The 21508-nt window shown below is 45.5% G+C and overlaps 1 protein-coding gene and 1 pseudogene across 1 annotated transcript; both read left to right on the top strand.

Moving 5' to 3' along the window:
• Positions 1-1719: 1719 nt before the first annotated feature.
• On the top strand, positions 1720-2475 carry LOC147960242 (RING-H2 finger protein ATL40-like; annotated as a pseudogene).
• A 2292-nt stretch (positions 2476-4767) lies between these two features.
• On the top strand, positions 4768-17587 carry LOC147960241 (uncharacterized). Its single transcript, XM_087533226.1, has 5 exons — positions 4768-5004; positions 16383-16506; positions 16588-16655; positions 16708-16824; positions 16904-17587. Exons 1-5 carry the CDS (start codon positions 4768-4770, stop codon positions 17585-17587), a joined length of 1230 nt encoding a protein of 409 aa, XP_087389352.1.
• Positions 17588-21508: the final 3921 nt, after the last annotated feature.

Raw genomic sequence — 21508 nt, 5'->3', positions numbered from 1 at the left:
ATTCGAGCATTACAACATACACAACCGTATGTAGTTTGTATTGAAATTTCTAAAAGGCTTATATCTAGAAACAGGGGAGTACATCTTAAATTATATTCAGCATATGATGGCTTCCTATGTGCGTGCCTTCATCGAGCATGTAGATGATGATATTGAATTCTTGCAGAAAGAGAACAAGAGTTGCTAATGTCAACCATGTTAATTACCTTGTCGGGTCGGAAGAAGCGCACACGGGATATGGCAGGGGAGCGACGACCATTGCTATGAAGCAGGTGGCGACCGATAAGCGGGTGGTAGAAAGCGGGCATGGCGAACCGGTGATCTCCACCACGCGGAAGATGCTACCTCCGTCCTCTGCCCCAACGCAGCAGTACGTTTCATCGTTTTTTACCTTGGGGAATTTCGTCGAACACCTTGCCTGCGGGGCGGACAATATCGGTTTTGCGGGTTGGGCAGCCGTTCGGCGGTGGCGGTGGAGGGCGGCGGCGGTGGCTCGACATAGGAGATGGTCGCAGCTCGGCAGAGAAGAAGGTGGGAGCTCGTCGCTGCGGCAGGCAGGCTTCGCGCGGTCGAAAGAACGGACGAGGCGGGCGGCGTGGTGCGCCTCCCCAGCCTCCGGTGGGGGATCTTGGCTAGGAAGAAGCCTAGCCCATTCACGACCTCGTCGTGGAAGGCATTAGGCCAGCTGGACCGCCGGAGATGCTTCGATTCGAAGCGGCGGCCTAAAGTGAATCACCGTCTGCGGGCGGCGGCCCGGCGAGGCAGGCGACGGGGGATAGGGGCGAAGTCGTGGTGGACCCGGTGGCCATCAGGCAGGCGGGCTGCGGCTGCAATTTTGTGCGAATTTGGCCAGCGGCGGAGTTGGACAGGCGGTGGGCAGTCGCTTGGAAGGAAACGAAAGGCGGTTGGGCGGTTGGCGCGTGACTGCTCTTTTTACATCTCTAGTCGGCGAAGATGCAAATTTGCACCACGAGGTGTTGTATTTTATATCTCCGGAAGGTGAAGATGTAATTTTTTTGACATCTACATCATCTATTGAAGAGGTGTTTTTGGGTCTCAAGGATGCAAAAGGTAGTTTTTTTTGTATATACATCTTCTATGCCTCTGGCAACCGGACGCTGCGTGTGACCGTGCTCAGGATCTTAAGTGCTCATGCATTGTAGATGACCTAAGTCCTCAAGAAAGTCGTAGATCATCAAGAATGAGAGTACGGCATTCTTAAATTCAAGAGATTGAAGTTAGATATTTTCTTTTGAGCTGACAATTGAATTCGTAAGTTGAAGGTTTGTTCTTTGGAGTTGCGCGTTACATGTGACTTTCGTTCTGAGTTATTTTGTGCGGTTGGAGTTTGAATATATCAGCTCAAAGCTTCAATTTGTTTGGATTTCAAAGTGTGCACCGGTAGCATTCTCGTGTTACAGATTAGGTTCTTTTTCTAACAAAATTGTTTATGCGTGTCATCCAAAAATTAAAACTTGTTCCGGATGCGTGCTTGCTAACTGCTGCAAATCTTCTTTTTTTGAAGTTAACTGCTGCAAATCTTTAGTCTTAAAAAAAGTGGCAGATCATCACGAATCAGAATAGCACGTTCCTCTACGTGCCTGGCATATCTTAACTCGAAACAAACACACACATGTATCACAGAAGCTACAGCCCACCCCACTGTGACAAATAAAATGCAACCCCGGCCACAGCTTGATGCGACGTCTCGACCACGCCTGCACCTCTTCCTCTTCGGACGCTACTCTCCCTAACCCAGCGCGAGAGCTCGCCGAGGCAATGTCCGGCTCGTCGTCGGTGACGCTGCAATACACGGGAATCGGCGCCTTCGTCGCCATCGTCCTCCTCGGCCTCGCCTACTTCGGCCGGTCCATCATCACCGGCCGCCACGACGTCCACACCGGGCATGGCACGGCCACCGCGAGCCCGGGGCAGCAGCTGGGCCTCGCCCCCGACGACATCGCCGTACTCCCGACGTTCACGTACCTCGCCGCCTCGCCTGGCCGCTGGGGCGGCGGCGGCAAGGCCAAGGCCGTGGCAGCGGACAGCTGCGCCGTGTGCCTCGAAGAGCTCCGCGAGGGCGCGCTGGTGCGCATGCTGCCGTCGTGCAAGCACTACTTCCATGCGAGCTGCGTCGACGTGTGGCTGCTGTCGCACGCGACGTGCCCAGTCTGCCGAGCGAGCCCGGCCCCCGAGAGAGTCCGCCTGGGCGCGGTGTCCATGTCGCCGCCGCTCCCGCAGCTGCGACCATACGGCGGGTGATGTTTCCAGGTTGTCGTCTCCAGCGATCAGGTCTCCGACGCAGCCGGAGCTTTTCCTCCACGTGAGCAATGCCCAATCAGTAATGTCGCCGTCGCCGACTAGACCTACGACGCCGGACAGTCGAATGTTTCGGTCAAGTTCGCCTTCTCAGCCGATGACAGATTTGCATTTGGCGGAGGCCGTGTAAGCCATACTTGACAAATTTTACGCTTCTATCATTATGGGGCAACAAATTTTACCAGCTCTTCAAATGGACCAGCAATTTTGTATAGATGCAAGTTAGGAAACTTTGCCCAAAGGGCAACCGGCCAACCGCTTATTCCCTGCAGCAAAATTGGGATTTGGTGGACCTAAGACCGACTCTAGGCTTCGGCTGATCGATGTTGGCAACAGATCGGTCACCTCGTGAGCCGTAGAATCAGCAAACGTCCACGATCGGACTCGGTCGTCCCTCTCGCCCATCCTTGTGCAGCGCACCCTTCGCAACAAGTAAAAATTCTCCGCACGCCCCCCGCACACAGCGAAGCAGGTCGCCTGTTCGCCCAGGAGCAGCGCTACCCCCTCCCCCTCCCGTGACTACAACAACGTCGTAACCAGTCATGGTACCGCCATCGCCTCCATTGCAGCAACTTGTCACAGTCGTCATGCACCGTCGAGAACGCTCGCAGCACCGACGGCTTGCAAAACTTGTCACAGTCGTTATCCACCACATCCGGGGGATCTGGGCCCCAGGGCCCAGGCCCGGGCCGTGGCTCTTTTTTCAGTTTATTGCCTAGCCATATTTTGAATGGGCCCGGGGCTAGGCGTAAAAAACAAAACCAGAAAATATGGTCCTGCCGCGGAATCAAACTCATGAAGGGATGTCATGAAGCTACAGTGTAATCCTAGTGCAAAACGAAGAAAGGATGTTACGGGCACTGTAGCAAATAGAATGTGCGCAATTACTGTTCATAAAAAATAAAATCTGAAATTAATTTTATTGCATCATAGTTTTGTTTGTATGTAATTTTTGTAAATGTATACAATAGATTTGTAATTTACAAATTAATTCAAGTCATTTTAAGCTTAATCATATGGATGTGAAGAAGGGATGTCAGGATAATGTAGCTTCCCTGACATCCCTTCGTGATGTTAGAGGATCTTGTTCCCTCCAGTACGTGGTTGGCTAACCACTAGAACAACTCGTCACTTGTGAAATAATTGTAGTGCAGAGCCACATTATGTATGTACATAGAACTGTACTCACGCTATTGATTGCACACGTATTGCAAGGTAATTTTTGAATTATTTGAAAACAATTAGAAAACGTGATTTCTTTTGACAAATACGTGAACAAAATTTGATATTCCACAGATTTAGAAAAAGTCAGGAATTAGAAAAAAAAAATCATGAATTCAAAAAAGTTCATTAAAAATGAAAAAGTTCATCAATTTTGAAAATAGTTCACCGGTTCTCAAAAAATGTACATCGTTTTCAAAAAGTTCACCGATTTGCAAAAAAAACACAAAATTTTGAAAAAAAAAGTTCATCGATTCTCAAAAAAACTTCATCACTTTTCAAAACGAGTTCATCGATTTTCAAAAAAAATCTAAAAAAATTTCATTGATTTTAGAAAGAGTTCATCGATTACTAAAAATGTTCATTGATTTTCAAAAAGGTTCACAAAAATCCGAAAAAGTTTGTCATTTTGAAAAAAGTTCATCGAATTTGAAAATAGTTCTTCGAATTTAAAAAAAATCATCAATTTTAAAAAAAAATCATCAATTTTGGAAAAAGTATTTGAAAAAGGTTCTTGGAATTTGGAAGGAAAGTTCATCAATTTTGCAAAAAGTTCACCGAATATGAAAAACGTACATCAATTTTGAAGAAAGCCTCATCGAATTAGAAAAAAACTTCGCTGATTTTGAAAAAAAATCTTGAGTTTGAAAAAGAAATAAAAAAGAAAAAGAAAAATAAAAGGAAAAAAGAAAGAACAACAAGGAAAGAAGGAAAAAGAAAAAACACGAGAACAAAAGAGAAAATAAGATTTAAATAATCACAGAAGGTGGCTTGGCTGTCTTGGTTAGCGCGTGCTATACAGAACCCGGCGGCGCGGGCTTGATGCCTCTGTCATGCCCTTTTTTGCAGCAAGTTCAGAAAGAGTAATGCTAGAGCTATAGGCTTGTTTTACAGGGTTTATTGTACAGGCTGATGTGGAGCAAACTGATTGGCTTAGGATTAGCAGCCGGACCCCCACCCCCTGAAATCAAGGGGGGGCGAGCGAATTAGCGAGAGGGGGTCCGTAACAGACTCGTAAAAAATCCGTACGTCTAGGATTATCGGTTCAGAAAACGGGAAAACGGATGAAAATGGGCCGGCCCATGACGGAGAGAGGGTGTACGCCCGTTTATGGAAATCGAAGAAACATGCGCAATGGGCGCTGTTTAGGATTTGCCGCCAGCCTCTCCGTTGCAGCCACCAATTTACGGAGTTGCACGTGCACAGCCCAGGTCGCCCTGACAGCGGATGCAGAGACCTAGCCACGCACGCGAGTTCCAGTGCGCCGAGGGAGCCGCCGCCCGTCGGTCACTCCCCTCCGCTCCGGCGCTCCCCAGCCGTCCCTCCGCCGGCTCGCGGCTCTCCTGCCAGGTCCCTCCGCGGCCCCGCCGCACACCTGCTGCCCTGCTCGCCGCTAGCCAACTTGCCTGCTCGCCTGCTGCCCTGTTCCTCCTGCTCGACACGTCGTTACGCTGCCCAGGATTGGTAATGGCTGCTGCTGTATTGAACAATTTTGTATGCTACTTCCTCTGTTTCATAATATAAAAACGTTTTTGAGACTATACTAGTGTCAAAAACGTTCTTATATTTTGGGACGGAGGGAGTAATTAGCTACTGTTAATGGCTATTGCTGTTGTAAAATTTTATAGATCGAACATTTTTTGATCTGCTATAAATTTTGAACAGAAACACTAACGCCCACACACATGTAGGTGTTCCCCAACTCGTCTACACGACTGGATCGTTATTCATTGTCTTTTGTACAAATCTTGACACGAAAAGGTGAATTTGATGTGCAACGTAGGACAGGGCTAGTGTGTGGGCGTTGGAGAGTTTGCTCACACGCCCGCACCATGCTGTTTGCCAGCTACGCTGTGTGGGCGAACTAGTTTCTGCCCACACAGTCACCACCTAGTTCATGCACGTGTGGGCAAACTATTTTTCGCACACACGACACTCCTACGGTGTGGATGGCAACTGCAGTTACGCGAACGTGGCAACTAGGTAAACACACATGGCAACTGTGATTCTTTGCTAGACGGCAACTGCAGTTGCGCGTACGTGACAATCAGATAAACACACATGGCAACTGTGATTAACAATACATGGCAACTATTGTTTAAATATATGTGGTAAGTAGTTAATCACACACGGCAACTACAGTTTGATTATACGCAGCAACTACCAGAAATTAAACATGGCAACTATAGTTAACCAAAACAGATAGAGTTGCCATGCTTTTACAACTACACTTGCCATCCCGGATAACTAGATCTGCCAACCAGAATGGCAACAAAATTGTCATCCCGCGGGGTACCTAATATAGCTGCGCCAGGACGTGTGGGCATTTTTGTTTCGTGCCATACACGCGAGGTGGAGATGAGTAGTACTTGTTGGGCGTGTGGCACGAAGTAGCCGCGCCCACACGTGTGGGCAATTCTAATGTCTGCCCACACACAGTCCGTGTGGACTGCCTCCTGCTCACACCGCACACGGTGTATGGACACATGTCGAATATACCACACGTGTGACAGTTATCGGCGTCCATTTTAAATTTGCTACTGCATTACAGTTTATGGTTGTTGTTGCTGTCAAAAATTCAACTGATTTGGTATTCTTTTTTTATCAGGTTATGGAAGACACTCATGAAGCAAACCAATGATTTGGTACTTTTTTTCTATCACGTACTGTTAGTAGTTTTTGTCATGTTTTTTAAATCTACTTGTTTGATTTTAAATTCTAATCTTTTGGTGCAGTTGAGCCACATTTGATGTATTTTTGTGAGGTAGCTATAGATGGACGTTAAGTTTTTCTCTCCCGATGAAAAATGTTTTTGGGCCCTGGGCTCGCTCCAATCCTGGCTCCACCACTCACCACATCATCTTTGTCACCGGTTGTCGCACCCATCGTAGCGCCAGGTTGCCTACCATTGGGTGCACTCATAGCGCCGCCATTACAATGCCTACGGATTGCAGCATCATGCAACCCACCACAACATCCCTCCCTCGGTCGTAGCATCCATCGTGACAGGTCCTAGCATCCTCGGCATGTTGTGCCCCGTTGTAGAAGCGCTGCCTACCCGTTGCAGCTCGCGTGTCACATGTCCCAGCACCCTCGCACGTCGCGCAGCCCGCCGCAACTCCTGGCAATGTCGGTCACATTATTGACGTGCCCCGGTCACAGCATCCACGTCGTTAGTAGCGCCGCCCCAGCTTTGCAACATCCCTAGTTGTTGCTCATAGCAAGGCACGACAGGTCTTGCAGCATCGGTCGGCCGCCCTCCCGCATCACCGGATTCACCGAGTGATGGCCTCCTTGCATCGTGGAAGTTGATGGGTCGTAGTAGTAGGGAGCGACTATGGCAGCAAATGCTCGTGATGGAGCGCTAGAGAAACGCAGCGAGAGAGAGGAGAAGTACTTCGGTACAACCCCCCCCCCAATAAACATAGAAGGGGTAGTATTGTCCACACTAGTTTTCGTATAGTGTACCCACCGTCTGTCGTAGGGCCGGCCAGCCGTGTATGTCCCGCCCGTACGCCCGCGTCGTACGCATACCGATCGTGGCGTGCGGTAGTTCAATCGGTAAAGGAAAAAATGGCACCCCACCCTCGACACCCCATCCCCGCCTAGGAAACCGTAGCAGCAGCAATGTCGTCGTGGCATCAATGCCATCGTGACTCCGGCGGTCGGAGGGATCTAGTCGCGTGGTGGTCGCCACACGAACACGTGGTCCACCGCCGTCACGACGTCGACGCTGACCTACCTGTGCCCATCTAGTCGCGAGGACGGCGTGCCCGTCTAGTCGCGAGCACGGGCGGCGTCCGTAGTCACCCACGCGTCGTGTTCCTGGTGCAACGCCCGTGTCGACGTTCTGTCCTGTTACGCGCCCTCCACGATGTGGGTGGCAGTAGTGTTGGGGAACGTAGCAGAAATTCAAAATTTTCCTACGTGTCACCAAGATCTATCTATGGAGAGACTAGCAACGAGGGGAAGGAGAGTGCATCTACATACCCTTGTAGATCGCTAAGCGGAAGCGTTGAAGTGAACGGGGTTGATGGAGTCGTACTCGTCGTGATTCAAATCACCGATGACCAAGTGCCGAACGCACGGCACCTCCGCGTTCAACACACGTACAGCCCGGTGACGTCTCCCACGCCTTGATCCAGCAAGGAGAGAGGGAGAGGTTGAGGAAGACTCCATCCAACAGCAGCACAACGGCATGGTGGTGGTGGAGGAGCGTGGCAATCCTGCAGGGCTTCGCCAAGCACCACGGGAGAGGAGAAGGACTTGGGAGAGAGGGAGGGCTGCACCAAAGGCAAAAAGTGTGTCTCAAGAGGCTCTCCTACCCTCACTATATATAGGGATCCCAAAGGGGGGGTGCGCCAGCCCTAGGAGATCCAATCTCCTAGGGGGCGGCGGCCAGGGGAGGAGTCCTTCCCCCCCAAGGCACCTAGGAGGTGCCTTCCCCTGCTGGGACTCTTCCTTTAGGGTTTCCCCAGGCGCATGGGCCTCTTGGGGCTGGTGCCCTTGGCCCATGTAGGCCAAGGCGCACCCCCTACAGCCCATGTGGCCCCTCGGGGGCAGGTGGCCCCACCCGGTGGGCCCCCGGGACCCTTCCGGTGGTCCCGGTACAATACCGATGACCCCGAAACTTGTCCCGATGGCCGAAACAGGACTTCCTATATATAAATCTTTACCTCCGGACCATTCCGGAACTCCTTGTGACGTCCGGGATCTCATCCGGGACTCCGAACAACATTCGGTAACCACATACAAGCTTCCTTTATAACCCTAGCGTCATCGAACCTTAAGTGTGTAGACCCTACGGGTTCGGGAGACATGCAGACATGACCGAGACGTTCTCCGGTCAATAACCAACAGCGGGATCTGGATACCCATGTTGGCTCCCACATGTTCCACGATGATCTCATCGGATGAACCACGATGTCAAGGACTTAATCAATCCCATATACAATTCCCTTTGTCTAGCGGTATTGTACTTGCCCGAGATTCGATCGTCGGTATCCCGATACCTTGTTCAATCTCGTTACCGGCAAGTCTCTTTACTCGTTCCGTAACACATCATCCCGTGATCAACTCCTTGGTCACATTGCGCATATGATGATGTCCTACCGAGTGGGCCCAGAGATACCTCTCCGTTTACACGGAGTGACAAATCCCAGTCTTGATTCGTGCCAACCCAACAGACACTTTCGGAGATACCTGTAATGTACCTTTATAGCCACCCAGTTACGTTGTGACGTTTGGCACACCCAAAGCATTCCTACGGTATCCGGGAGTTACACAATCTCATGGTCTAAGGAAATGATACTTGACATTAGAAAAGCTTTAGCATACGAACTACACGATCTTTGAGCTAAGCTTAGGATTGGGTCTTGTCCATCACATCATTCTCCTAATGATGTGATCCCGTTATCAATGACATCCAATGTCCATGGTCAGGAAACCGTAACCATCTATTGATCAATGAGCTAGTCAACTAGAGGCTTACTAGGGACATGGTGTTGTCTATGTATCCACACATGTATCTGAGTTTCCTATCAATACAATTATAGCATGGATAATAAACGATTATCATGAACAAGGAAATATAATAATAACTAATTTATTATTGCCTCTAGGGCATATTTCCAACAGTCTCCCACTTGCACTAGAGTCAATAATCTAGTTCACATCGCCATGTGATTAACACTCACAGGTCACATTGCCATGTGACAAACATCCAAAGAGTTTACTAGTGTCACTAAACTAGTTCACATCATCATGTGATTAAGACTCAATGAGTTCTGGGTTTGATCATGTTGCTTGTGAGAGAGGTTTTAGTCAACGGGTCTGAACCTTTCAGATCCGTGTGTGCTTTACAAATCTCTATGTCATCTCCTAGATGTAGCTACCATGTTCTATTTGGAGCTATTCCAAATAACTGTTCTACTTGGAGCTATTCTAAATTGTTGCTCCATTATACGTATCCGACATCTCTACTCAGAGCTATCTGGATAGGTGTTAAGCTTGCATCAACGTAACTCTTTACGTCGAACTCTTTATCACCTCCATAATCGAGAAAATTCCTTAGTCTACTAGTTACTAAGGATAACTTTGACCGCTGTCCTGTGATCCATTCATGGATCACTCTTGTACCCCTTGACTGACTCATGGCAAGGCACACTTCAGGTGCGGTACACAGCATAGCATACTGTAGAGCCTATGTCTTAAGCATAGGGGATGACCTTCGTCCTTTCTCTCTATTCTGCCGCGGTCGAGCTTTAAGTCTTAACTTCATACCTTACAACTCAGGCAAGAACTCCTTCTTTGACTGATCCATCTTGAACACCTTCAAGATCACGTCAAGGCATGTGCTCATCTGAAAGTACTATTAAGTGTTTTGATCTATCCTTATAGATCTTGATGCTCAATGCTCAAGTAGCTTAATACAGGCTTTCCATTGAAAAACACTTTCCAAATAACCCTATATGCTTTCCAGAAATTCTATGTCATTTCCGATCAACAACATATATTCATCAGAAATTCTATAGTGCTCCCACTCACTTCTTTGGAAATACCAGTTTCTCATAAACTTTGTATACACCCAAAATCTTTGATCATCTCATCAAAGCATACATTCCAACTCCGAGATGCTTACTCCAGTCCTCAGAAGGATTGCTGGAGCTTTGCATACTTATTAGCATCTTTCAGGATTGACAAAACCTTCCGGTTGTATCACATACAACCTTTCCTCAAGAAAATCGTCGAGGAAACAATGTTTTGACATCCTATCTGCAAGATTTCATAAATAATGCAGTAATCGCTAATATAATTCCAACAGACTCTTAGCATCGCTACGAGTGAGAAAGTCTCACCGTAGTCAACTCCTTGAACTTGTCGGAAAACATCTTACGACAAGTCGAGCTTTCTTAACGGTGATACTTACCATCATTGTCTGTCTTCCTTTTAAAATCCATATGTACCTAACAGCCTTACGACCATCAAGTAGTTCTTCCAAAGTCTACACTTTGTTTTCATATATGGATCCTCTCTCGGATTATATGGCCTCGAGCCATTTATCGGAATCCGGGCCCACCATCGCTTCTCCATAGCTCGTAGGTTCATTGTTGTCTAGCAACATGACTTCCAAGACAGGGTTACGTACCACTCTGAAGTAGTACGCATCCTTGTCATCCTACGATGTTTGCTAGTGACTTGATCTGAAGTCTCATGATCAATATCATAAGCTTCCACTTCAATTGGTGTAGGTGCCACAGGAACAACTCTTTGTGCCCTGCTATACACTAGTTGAAGTAACGGTTCAATAACCTCATCAAGTCTCCACCATCCTCCCACTCAATTCTTTCGAGAGAAACTTTTCCTCGAGAAAGGACCTGATTCTAGAAACAATCCCTTATTGCTTTCGAATCTGAGACAGGAGGTATACCCAACTGTTTCGGGTGTCCTATGAAGATGCATTTATCCGCTTTAGGTTCGAGCTTATCAGCCTGAAACTTTTTCACATAAGCATCGCAGTCCCAAACTTTTAAGAAATGACAGCTTAGGTTTCTCTAAACCATAGTTCATACGGTGTCATCTCATCGGAATTACGTGGTGCCCTATTAAAGTGAATGTGGTTGTCTCTAATGCCTAACCCATAAACTATTGTGGTAATTTGATAAGAGACATCATGGTATGCATCATATCCAATAGGGTGCAGTTATGATGTTCGGACACACCATCACACTATGGTGTTCCAGGCTGTATCAGTTGTGAAACAATTTCCACAATGTCTTAATTCTGTGCCAGACTCGTAATTCAGATATTCATCTGTATGATCATATCATAGATATTTTATCCTCTTGTCACGACGATCTTTCAACTTCACCCTGAAATTACTTGAACCTTTCAATAATTCAGACTCGTGATTCATCAAGTAAATATACTCAACATCTACTCAAATCATCTGTGAAGTAAGAACATAACGATATCCACTACATGCCTCAGCACTCATTGGACTGCACACATCAAAAATGTATTACTTCCAACAAGTTGCTTTTTGTTCCATTTTACTGAAAACGAGGCTTTCAGTCATCTTGCCCATGTGGTATGATTTGCATGTCTCAAGTGATTCAAAATCAAGCGAGTACAAAACGGTCCATTTGCATGGAGTTCTTCATGCATATATACCAATAGACATGGTTCGCATGTCCCAAACTTTTCAAAAACGAGTGTGCCCAAAGATCCATCAACATGGAGCTTCTTCATGCGTTTTATACCGATATGACTTACGTGGCAGTGCCACAAGTAGGTGGTACTATCATTACTATCTTTTGGCATGAACATGTGTATCACTACGATCGAGATTCAATAAACCATTCATTTTAGGTGTTAGACCATTGAAGGTATTATTCAAATAAACAGAGTAACCATTATTCTCCTTAAATGAATAACTGTATTGCGATAGACATAATCCAATCATGTCTATGCTCAACGCAAACACCAATCTCGATGGTAGAGGGAGCGTGCGATGCTTGATCATATCAACATTGAGAACAATTCCAACACATATCGTCAGCTCACCTTTAGCTAGTCTCCGTTTATTCCGTAGCTTTTATTTCGAGTTACTAACACTAAGCAACCGAACCGGTATCTAATACCCTGGTGCTACTAGGAGTAATAGTAAAGTACACATCAACACAATGTATATCCAATATACTTCTATCGACCTTGCCAGCCTTCTCATCTACCAAGTATCTAGGGTAATTCTGCTCCAGTAGTTGTTCCCCTTATTACAGAAGCACTCAGTCTCGGGTTTGGGTTCAACCTTGGGTTTCTTCACCAGAGCAGCAGCTGATTTGCCGTTTCATGAAGTATCCCTTTGTTCCCTTGCCCTTCTTGAAACTAGTGGTTTCACCAACTATCAACAATTGATGCTCCTTCTTGATTTCTACTTTCGCGGTGTCAAACATCGCGAATATCTCAAGGATCATCATATATATCCCTGATATATTATAGTTCAACACGAAGCTCTAGCAGCTTGGTGGTAATGACTTCGGAGAAACATCACTATCTCATCTGGAAGATCAACTCCCACTTGATTCAAATGATCGTTGTACTCAGACAATCTGAGCACAAGCTCAACAATTGAGCTTTTCTCCTTAGTTTGCAGGCTAAGAAAAACGTCGGAGGTCTTATACCTCTTGACGTGGGCATGAGCTTGAAATCCCAATTTCAGCCCTCGAAACATCTCATATGTTCCGCGACGTTTCAAAAAAACATCTTTGGTGCCTCAATTCTAAACCATTCAGCATTACGCACTGAACTATCATGTAGTCATCAAAACGTGTATGTCAGATGTTCGCAACATCCACAGACAACGTTCGAGGTTCAGCACACTGAGCGGTGCATTAAGGACATAAGCCTTCTATGAAGCAATGAGGACAATCCTCAGTTTACGGACCTAGTCCGCATAATTGCTACTATCAACTTTCAACTAAATTTTCTCTAGGAACATATCTAAACAGTAGAACTGAAACGCGAGCTACGACATAATTTGCAAAATCCTTTTTGACTATGTTCAGGATAATTAAGTTCATCTTATGAACTCCCACTCAGATAGACATCCCTCTAGTCATCTAAGTGATTACATGATCCGAGTCAACTAGGCCGTGTCCGATCAACACGTGAGACAGACTAGTCAACGTCGGTGAACATCTTCATGTTGATCATATCTTCTATACGACTCATGCTCGACCTTTTGGTCTTCTGTGTTCCGAGGCCATGTCTGTACATGCTAGGCTCGTCAAGTTAACCCTAAGTGTTTTTGCATGTGTAAAACTGTCTTACACCAGTTGTATGTGAACGTAAGGATCTATCACACCCGATCAACACGTGGTGCTTCGAAACGACGAACTGTAGCAACGGTGCACAGTTAGGGGAGAACACTTCTTGAAATTGTTGTAAGGGATCATCTTATTTACTACCATCGTTCTAAGCAAATAAGATGTATAAACATGATAAACATCACATGCAATCAAATAATAGTGACATGATATGGCCAATATCATATAGCTCCTTTGATCTCCATCTTGGGGCTCCATGATCATCTTGTCACCGGCATGACACCATGATCTCCATCATCATGATCTCCATCATCGTGTCTTCTTGAAGTTGTCACGTCATCTATTACTTCTACTACTACAGCTAACGGTTAGCAATAAAGTAAAGTAATTACATGACGTTTATGTTGACACGCAGGTCATAAATAAATAAAGACAACTCCTATGGCTCCTGCCGGTTGTCATACTCATCGACATGCAAGTCGTGATTCCTATTACAAGAACATGATCAATCTCATACATCACATATATCATTCATCACATCCTTTGGCCATATCACATCACATAGCATACCCTGCAAAAACAAGTTAGACGTCCTCTAATTGTTGTTTGCATGTTTTACGTGGCTGCTATGGGTTTCTAGCAAGAACGTTTCTTACCTACGCAAAACCACAACGTGATATGCCAATTGCTATTTACCCTTCATAAGGACCCTTTTCATCGAATCCGATCCGACTAAAGTGGGAGAGACAGACACCCGCTAGCCACCTTATGCAACTAGTGCATGTCAGTCGGTGGAACCAGTCTCACGTAAGAGTACGTGTAAGGTCGGTCCGGGCTGCTTCATCCCATGATGCCGCCAAATCAAGATAAGACTAGTAACGGCAAGCATATTGAACAAAATCAACGCCCACAACTACTTTGTGTTCTACTCGTGCATAGAATCTACGCAATAGACCTAGCTCATGATGCCACTGTTGGGGAACGTAGCAGAAATTCAAAATTTTCCTACGTGTCACCAAGATCTATCTATGGAGAGACTAGCAACGAGGGGAAGGAGAGTGCATCTACATACCCTTGTAGATCGCTAAGCGGAAGCGTTCAAGTGAACGGGGTTGATGGAGTCGTACTCGTCGTGATTCAAATCACCGATGACCAAGTGCCGAACGCACGGCACCTCCGTGTTCAACACACGTACAGCCCGGTGACGTCTCCCACGCCTTGATCCAGCAAGGAGAGAGGGATAGGTTGAGGAAGACTCCATCCAACAGCAGCACAACGGCATGGTAGTGGTGGAGGAGCGTGGCAATCCTGCAGGGCTTCGCCAAGCACCACGGGAGAGGAGAAGGACTTGGGAGAGAGGGAGGGCTGCACCAAAGGCAAAAAATGTGTCTCAAGAGGCCCTCCTACCCTCACTATATATAGGGATCCCAAAGGGGGGGTGCGCCAGCCCTAGGAGATCCAATCTCCTAGGGGGCGGCGGCCAGGGGAGGAGTCCTTCCCCCCCAAGGCACCTAGGAGGTGCCTTCCCCTGCTGGGACTCTTCCTTTAGGGTTTCCCCAGGCGCATGGGCCTCTTGGGGCTGGTTCCCTTGGCCCATGTAGGCCAAGGCGCACCCCCTACAGCCCATGTGGCCCCCCGAGGGCAGGTGGCCCCACCCGGTGGGCCCCCGGGACCCTTCCGGTGGTCCCGGTACAATACCGATGACCCCGAAACTTGTCCCGATGGCCGAAACAGGACTTCCTATATATATAAATCTTTACCTACGGACCATTCCGGAACTCCTCGTGACGTCCGGGATCTCATCCGGGACTCCGAACAACATTCGGTAACCACATACAAGCTTCCTTTATAACCCTAGCGTCATCGAACCTTAAGTGTGTAGACCCTACGGGTTCGGGAGACATGCAGACATGACCGAGACGTTCTCCGGTCAATAACCAACAGCGGGATCTGGATACCCATGTTGGCTCCCACATGTTCCATGATGATCTCATCGGATGAACCACGATGTCAAGGACTTAATCAATCCCGTATACAATTCCCTTTGTCTAGCGGTATTATACTTGCCCGAGATTCGATCGTCGGTATCCCGATACCTTGTTCAATCTCGTTACCGGCAAGTCTCTTTACTCGTTCCGTAACACATCATCCCGTGATCAACTCCTTGGTCACATTGCGCATATGATGATGTCCTACCGAGTGGGCCCAGAGATACCTCTCCGTTTACACGGAGTGACAAACCCCAGTCTCGATTCGTGCCAACCCAACAGACACTTTCGGAGATACCTGTAATGTACCTTTATAGCCACCCAGTTACGCTGTGACGTTTGGCACACCCAAAGCATTCCTACGGTATCCGGGAGTTGCACAATCTCATGGTCTAAGGAAATGATACTTGACATTAGAAAAGCTTTAGCATACGAACTACACGATCTTTGAGCTAAGCTTAGGATTGGGTCTTGTCCATCACATCATTCTCCTAATGATGTGATCCCGTTATCAATGACATCCAATGTCCATGGTCAGGAAACCGTAACCATCTATTGATCAACGAGCTAGTCAACTAGAGGCTTACTAGGGACATGGTGTTGTCTATGTATCCACACATGTGTCTGAGTTTCCTATCAATACAATTATAGCATGGATAATAAACGATTATCATGAACAAGGAAATATAATAATAACTAATTTATTATTGCCTCTAGGGCATATTTCCAACAAGTAGCGCATCGGCTCGACCCCAGGTGAGGACCCCTCGACGGAGAAGAGTAGATTCTCTGTCTCTTTTTTTCTTTTTGATTTGTCCATTGCAATTTGTATGCAAAATGAATCCCTACTTGGATAAATAAGAGAGGAGAGTAGTGACCTCTTAATGATTGTTCGTGTATATATTTTTTGTACATTCAAATTTGTATGCATGACACATAGTCATGTCACTATTGATGAATTTACTATATTCGCGATGATGTTGTGGAATGTTGGCATTGATCTCACACCTTATTTGTATGTGTATAGATGGAGCAAGAAACCGGATACGCTAGTGATGATTCCGGTAGCGATAATGGATCCTCGTCATTGAATGCGAACCAACCTCCTGGAGACAACTATATGAGTCAGGATGAATCGTATAGTGGTAATGTAAGTGCCTTGAATGTTGACCAAAACATATTGAATACAAACTAGTTCTTTGACACTTACATGTCTTTTAAATTTGTATTGCTACATGACAATGATGACGATGAGGAATATGATATAGATGAACAATTTTATGCAGATAGTGCGAGCCCGGTACGTTGAAAAAATTGTAGGGCAATGATTGGCATTAAAAATGTATTACCAGTTATTTTACTTTAAATGTGCACATATAAATGCCAATGGTGACAATAAGCGTAATAGTTTAGATGATGACAATGCCGAGAGTGAGGTCGATGCATCTCGTAGTGGGAGCGCTAGCCAAGTAAGTTTTTTACATTATTTATGGTAAGTAACAATACAAGAACAGATTGACATGCAAGGTTATATGTCATATTTTGCAGGGAGGTGTTGATGGTCCTAGCGGGAACGATGAGCACAACGATGATGATCAATTTGACTTTGACATGGGCTATGATGTATATCAGCAAGAGTCACTTGATATGCATTGGGAAGTGATGGCAAAGACATTCACGTCATTAGATGAGGTGTACACATTCTACAACAAGCACGCGAGAGAACGTGGGTTCAGCATCAGGAAGGACTTGCTGAAACGTTCAAAGGGTCGCACAAGGAGTGTGCGCTTGAGGAGGTATCTTTGTTCCGCCGCAGGAAAACGACAGGCCAAGTTCTATACCATGGAAGGCCGGACCCGCAGGCTTAGACCGGAGAGTCGATTCTTCTGCGAAGCCCATTTGACAGTTAAGCTTGATAAAAAGCTTAATCTTTTGTATGTCAGCAGTTTCTCCGATGATCACAACCACATTCTTGCACGACCGGACGAAGTCCCTTTCCTCCGACCTCATAATCAGATCAAAGCATTTGAGAGAGCAGAGATCTTAGCTATGGCAGGAGCTGGGATAAGAAAACATCTTATTTTTGACAACTTCGTTAGCAGGTATGGGTCGTATACAAAGTCACTATTTCAGAGGACAAAGTTGTATAACATGTGCTACAGGGAGAAGATGAAATTGCTTGCACAGGGTGATGCTGATACTGCCATAGGAATTGATGACCCACAAGTATAGGGGGTTAATTGTAGCTCTTTTCGATAAGTAAGAGTGTCGAACCCACCGAGGAGCAGAAGGAAATGACAAGTGGTTTTCAGTAAGGTAATGTCTGCAAGTGCTGCAATTGTAAGTAGTAGAGTAGTTTGATAGCAAGATAATTTGTAACGCGCAAGTAAAGATAATAGTAACAAAAGTGCAGCAAGGTAGCCCAATCCTTTTGAGGCAAAGGATAGGCCAAAACGGTCTCTTATGATAAGCAAAGCATTCTTTAGGGTACACGGGATTTTCATCTAGTCACTTTCACCATGTTGGTTTAATTCGTGTTCGGTATTTTGATAATTTGATATGTGGGTGGACCGGTGCTTAGGTGTTGTTCTTACTTGAACAAACCTCATACTTATGATTAACCCTCCCGCAAGTATCCACAACTATGAGAAAAGTATTAAGAATAAATTCTAACCACACCATTAAACTTTTGGATCCAATCGGTCCATTACAGAATAGCGCATAAACTGGGGTTTAAACTTCTGTCACTCTCGCAACCCATCATCTAATTGCTACACCATAATGCATTCCCTTAGGCCCAAATATGGTGAAGTGTCATGTAGTCGACGTTCACATGACACCACTAAGGGAATCACAACATACATACTATCAAAATATTGAACACATATCAAGTTCACATGATTACTTGCAACATGATTTCTCCTGTGACCTCAAGAACAAAAGTAACTACTCACAAATGATAATCATACTCAAGATCAGAGCGTCATTAAATAGCATAATGGATCTGAACATATAATCTCCCACCAAATAAACCATATACTAATTAACTACAAGATGTAATCAACACTACTAGTCACCCACAAGCACCAATCTATAGTTCCAATAACAAGATTGAACACAAGAGATGAACTAGGGTTTGAGATGAGATGGTGTTGTTGAAGATGTTGATGGAGATTGCCCTCCCCAAGATGGGAGAGTTGTTGGTGATGATGATAACGATGATTTCCCCCTCCGGGATGAGCTCCTCCGTAGTTGATGGCCGAAGGCGGCAAGACCCTAGTGGTAATGTACCGAGGATGCAACGATACGTCATGAAGGAAATATGCCCTAGAGGCAATAATAAAGTTATTATTTATTTCCTTATTTCATGATAAATGTTTATTATTCATGCTAGAATTGTATTAAACGGAAACATAATACATGTGTGAATACATAGACAAACATAGTGTCACTAGTATGCCTCTACTTGACTAGCTCATTGATCAAAGATGGTTAAGTTTCCAAACCATAGGCATGAGTTGTTATTTGATCAATGGGATCACATCACTAGGAGAATGATGTGATTGACTTGACCCATTCCGTTAGCTTAGCACTTGATTGTTTTTGTTTACTGTTATTGCTTTCTTCATGACTTATACATGTTCTTATGACTATGAGATTATGCAACTCTCGAATACCGGAGGAACACTTTGTGTGCTACCAAACGTCACAACGTAACTGGGTGATTATAAAGGTGCTCTACAGGTGTCTCTGATGGTACTTGTTGAGTTGGCATAGATCAAGATTAGGACTTGTCACTCCGATTGTCGGAGAGGTATCGCTGGGCCCTCTCGGTAATGCACATCACTATAAGACTTGCAAGCAATGCAACTAATGAGTTAGTTGCGGGATAGTGCATTACGAAACAAGTAAAGAGACTTGTTGATACGTCTCCAACGTATCTATAATTTTTGATTGCTCCATGCTATATTATCTACTGTTTTGTACATTATTGGGCTTTATTATCCACTTTTATATTATTTTTGGGACTAACCTATTAACCGGAGGCCCAGCCCAGAATTACTGTTTTTTTGCCTGTTTTAGGGTTTCGAAGAAAAGGAATATCAAACGGAGTCCAAACGGAATGAAACCTTCGGGAACGTGATTTTCTCAACGAACAAGACCCACGAGACTTGGACCCTACGTCAAGACACAAAAGAGGAGGCCACGAGGTAGGGGGCGCGCCTACCCCCCCCCCCCCCCAGGCGCGCCCTCCACCCTCGTGGGCCCCCTGTTGCTCCACCGACGTACTCCTTCCTCCTATATATACCTACGTACCCCCAAATGATCAGACATGGAGCCAAAACCCTAATTCCACCGCCGCAACTTTCTGTATCCACGAGATCCCATCTTGGGGCTTGTTCCGGAGCTCCGCCGGAGGGGGCATCGATCATGGAGGGCTTCTACATCAACACCATAGCCCCTCCGATGAAGTGTGAGTAGTTCACCTCAGACCTACGGGTCCATAGTCATTAGCTAGATGGCTTCTTCTCTCTTTTTGGATCTCAATACAATGTTCTCCCCCTCTCTTGTGGAGAACTATTCGATGTAATCTTCATTTTGCGGTGTGTTTGTTGAGACCGATGAATTGTGGGTTTATGATCAAGTCTATCTATGAACAATATTTGAATCTTCTCTGAATTCTTTTATGTATGATTGGTTATCTTTGCAAGTCTCTTCGAATTATCAGTTTGGTTTGGCCTACTAGATTGATCTTTCTTGCAATGGGAGAAGTGCTTAGCTTTGGGTTCAATCTTGCGGTGTCCTTTCCCAGTGACAGTAGGGGCAGCAAGGCACGTATTGTATTGTTGCCATCGAGGATAACAAGATGGGGTTTTCATCATATTGCATGAGTTTATCCCTCTACATCATGTCATCTTGCTTAAGGCGTTACTTTGTTTTCATTAACTTAATACTCTAGATGCATGCTGGATAGCGGTCGATGATTGGAGTAATAGTAGTAGATGCGGGCAGGAGTCGGTCTACTTGTCTCGGACGTGATGCCTATATACATGATCATGCCTAGATATTCTCATAACTATGCTCAATTCTGTCAATTGCTCAACAGTAATTTGTTCACCCACCGTAGAATACTTATGCTCTCGAGAGAAGCCACTAGTGAAATCTATGGCCCCCGGGTCTCTCTTCATCATATTAATCTCCCAATACTTAGTTATTTCCTTTGCTTTTACTTTTCTTTTATTTTACTTCGCATCTTTATCGTAAAAATACCAAAAATATTATCTTATCATATCTATTAGATCTCTCTCTCGTAAGTGGCCGTGTAGGGATTGACAACCCCTTATCGCGTTGGTTGCGAGGATTTATTTGTTTTGTGCAGGTACGAGGGACTGGCGCGTAGCCTCCTACTGGATTGATACCTTGGTTCTCAAAAACTGAGGGAAATACTTACGCTACTTTGCTGCATCATCCCTTCCTCTTCGGGGAAAACCAACGCAGTGCTCAAGAGGTAGGAAGAAGGATTTCTGGCGCCGTTGCCGGGGAGGTCTACGCAAAAGTCAATATACCAAGTACCCATCACATACCCTTATCTCCCGCATTACATTATTTGTCATTTGCCTCCCGTTTTCCTCTCCCCACTTCACCCTTACCGTTTTATTCGCCCTCTCTCTCTATCCTCTTTCTCTTTCTCTATTTGCCTCTTTTTACCTGCTTGCTTTTTGTTTGCTTGTGCATTAGTTCGTTTGCTTGTCGTTATGGCTAGTCCCTTATCTTCTCCGTTGTCTCCTGAGAATGAAAGACTAGGAGAAAACTTAAAAGATGCCTGGTTGAGAATAATGGAGTCTTATCGTAATTGTACCTCTGAAATAAACCTGAGAATTTTGCTTCGCAATTTTTATGTTGGATTAAATATGTCTCATAGACAACTATTGGATTGTGTTGCCAAAGGCAATTTTATTGAAATCGATCCCCATATTGCGCTTGAATTTATAGAAGGTATAGTGGGAGCACTACCTCATGAAAAGGGACCTCATCCTACTCAGGAAGAGACGCAAGTTTTTGAAAAAAATTGTGAAGTTACTAAAATTTTATAGAAATATCTTGAACCTCTTAAGAACATTAGTGGAAATATTCACCGCATGAATATGTTGA

This window comes from Triticum urartu, chromosome 7A (assembly GCF_056163025.1).
Source record: "Triticum urartu cultivar PI428250 chromosome 7A, HENAU_Tu73, whole genome shotgun sequence".
Taxonomy (NCBI): Eukaryota; Viridiplantae; Streptophyta; class Magnoliopsida; order Poales; family Poaceae; genus Triticum; species Triticum urartu.
Note: the sequence above shows the minus strand (reverse complement) of the source record. Positions and strands in the feature narration are given on the sequence as shown.

What these genes read in the sequence shown, in the direction of transcription:
- LOC147960241 (XM_087533226.1), top strand. Translation starts at nt 4,768, where the DNA reads ATGCAGAGACCTAGCCACGCACGCGAGTTCCAGTGCGCCGAGGGAGCC. An exon ending in CGTTACGCTGCCCAGGATTG is followed by an intron (nt 5,005 to 16,382) that starts GTAATGGCTGCT and finishes GTATGTGTATAG; the next exon opens with ATGGAGCAAGAAACCGGATA. An exon ending in TGAATCGTATAGTGGTAATG is followed by an intron (nt 16,507 to 16,587) that starts TAAGTGCCTTGA and finishes AATTTGTATTGC; the next exon opens with TACATGACAATGATGACGAT.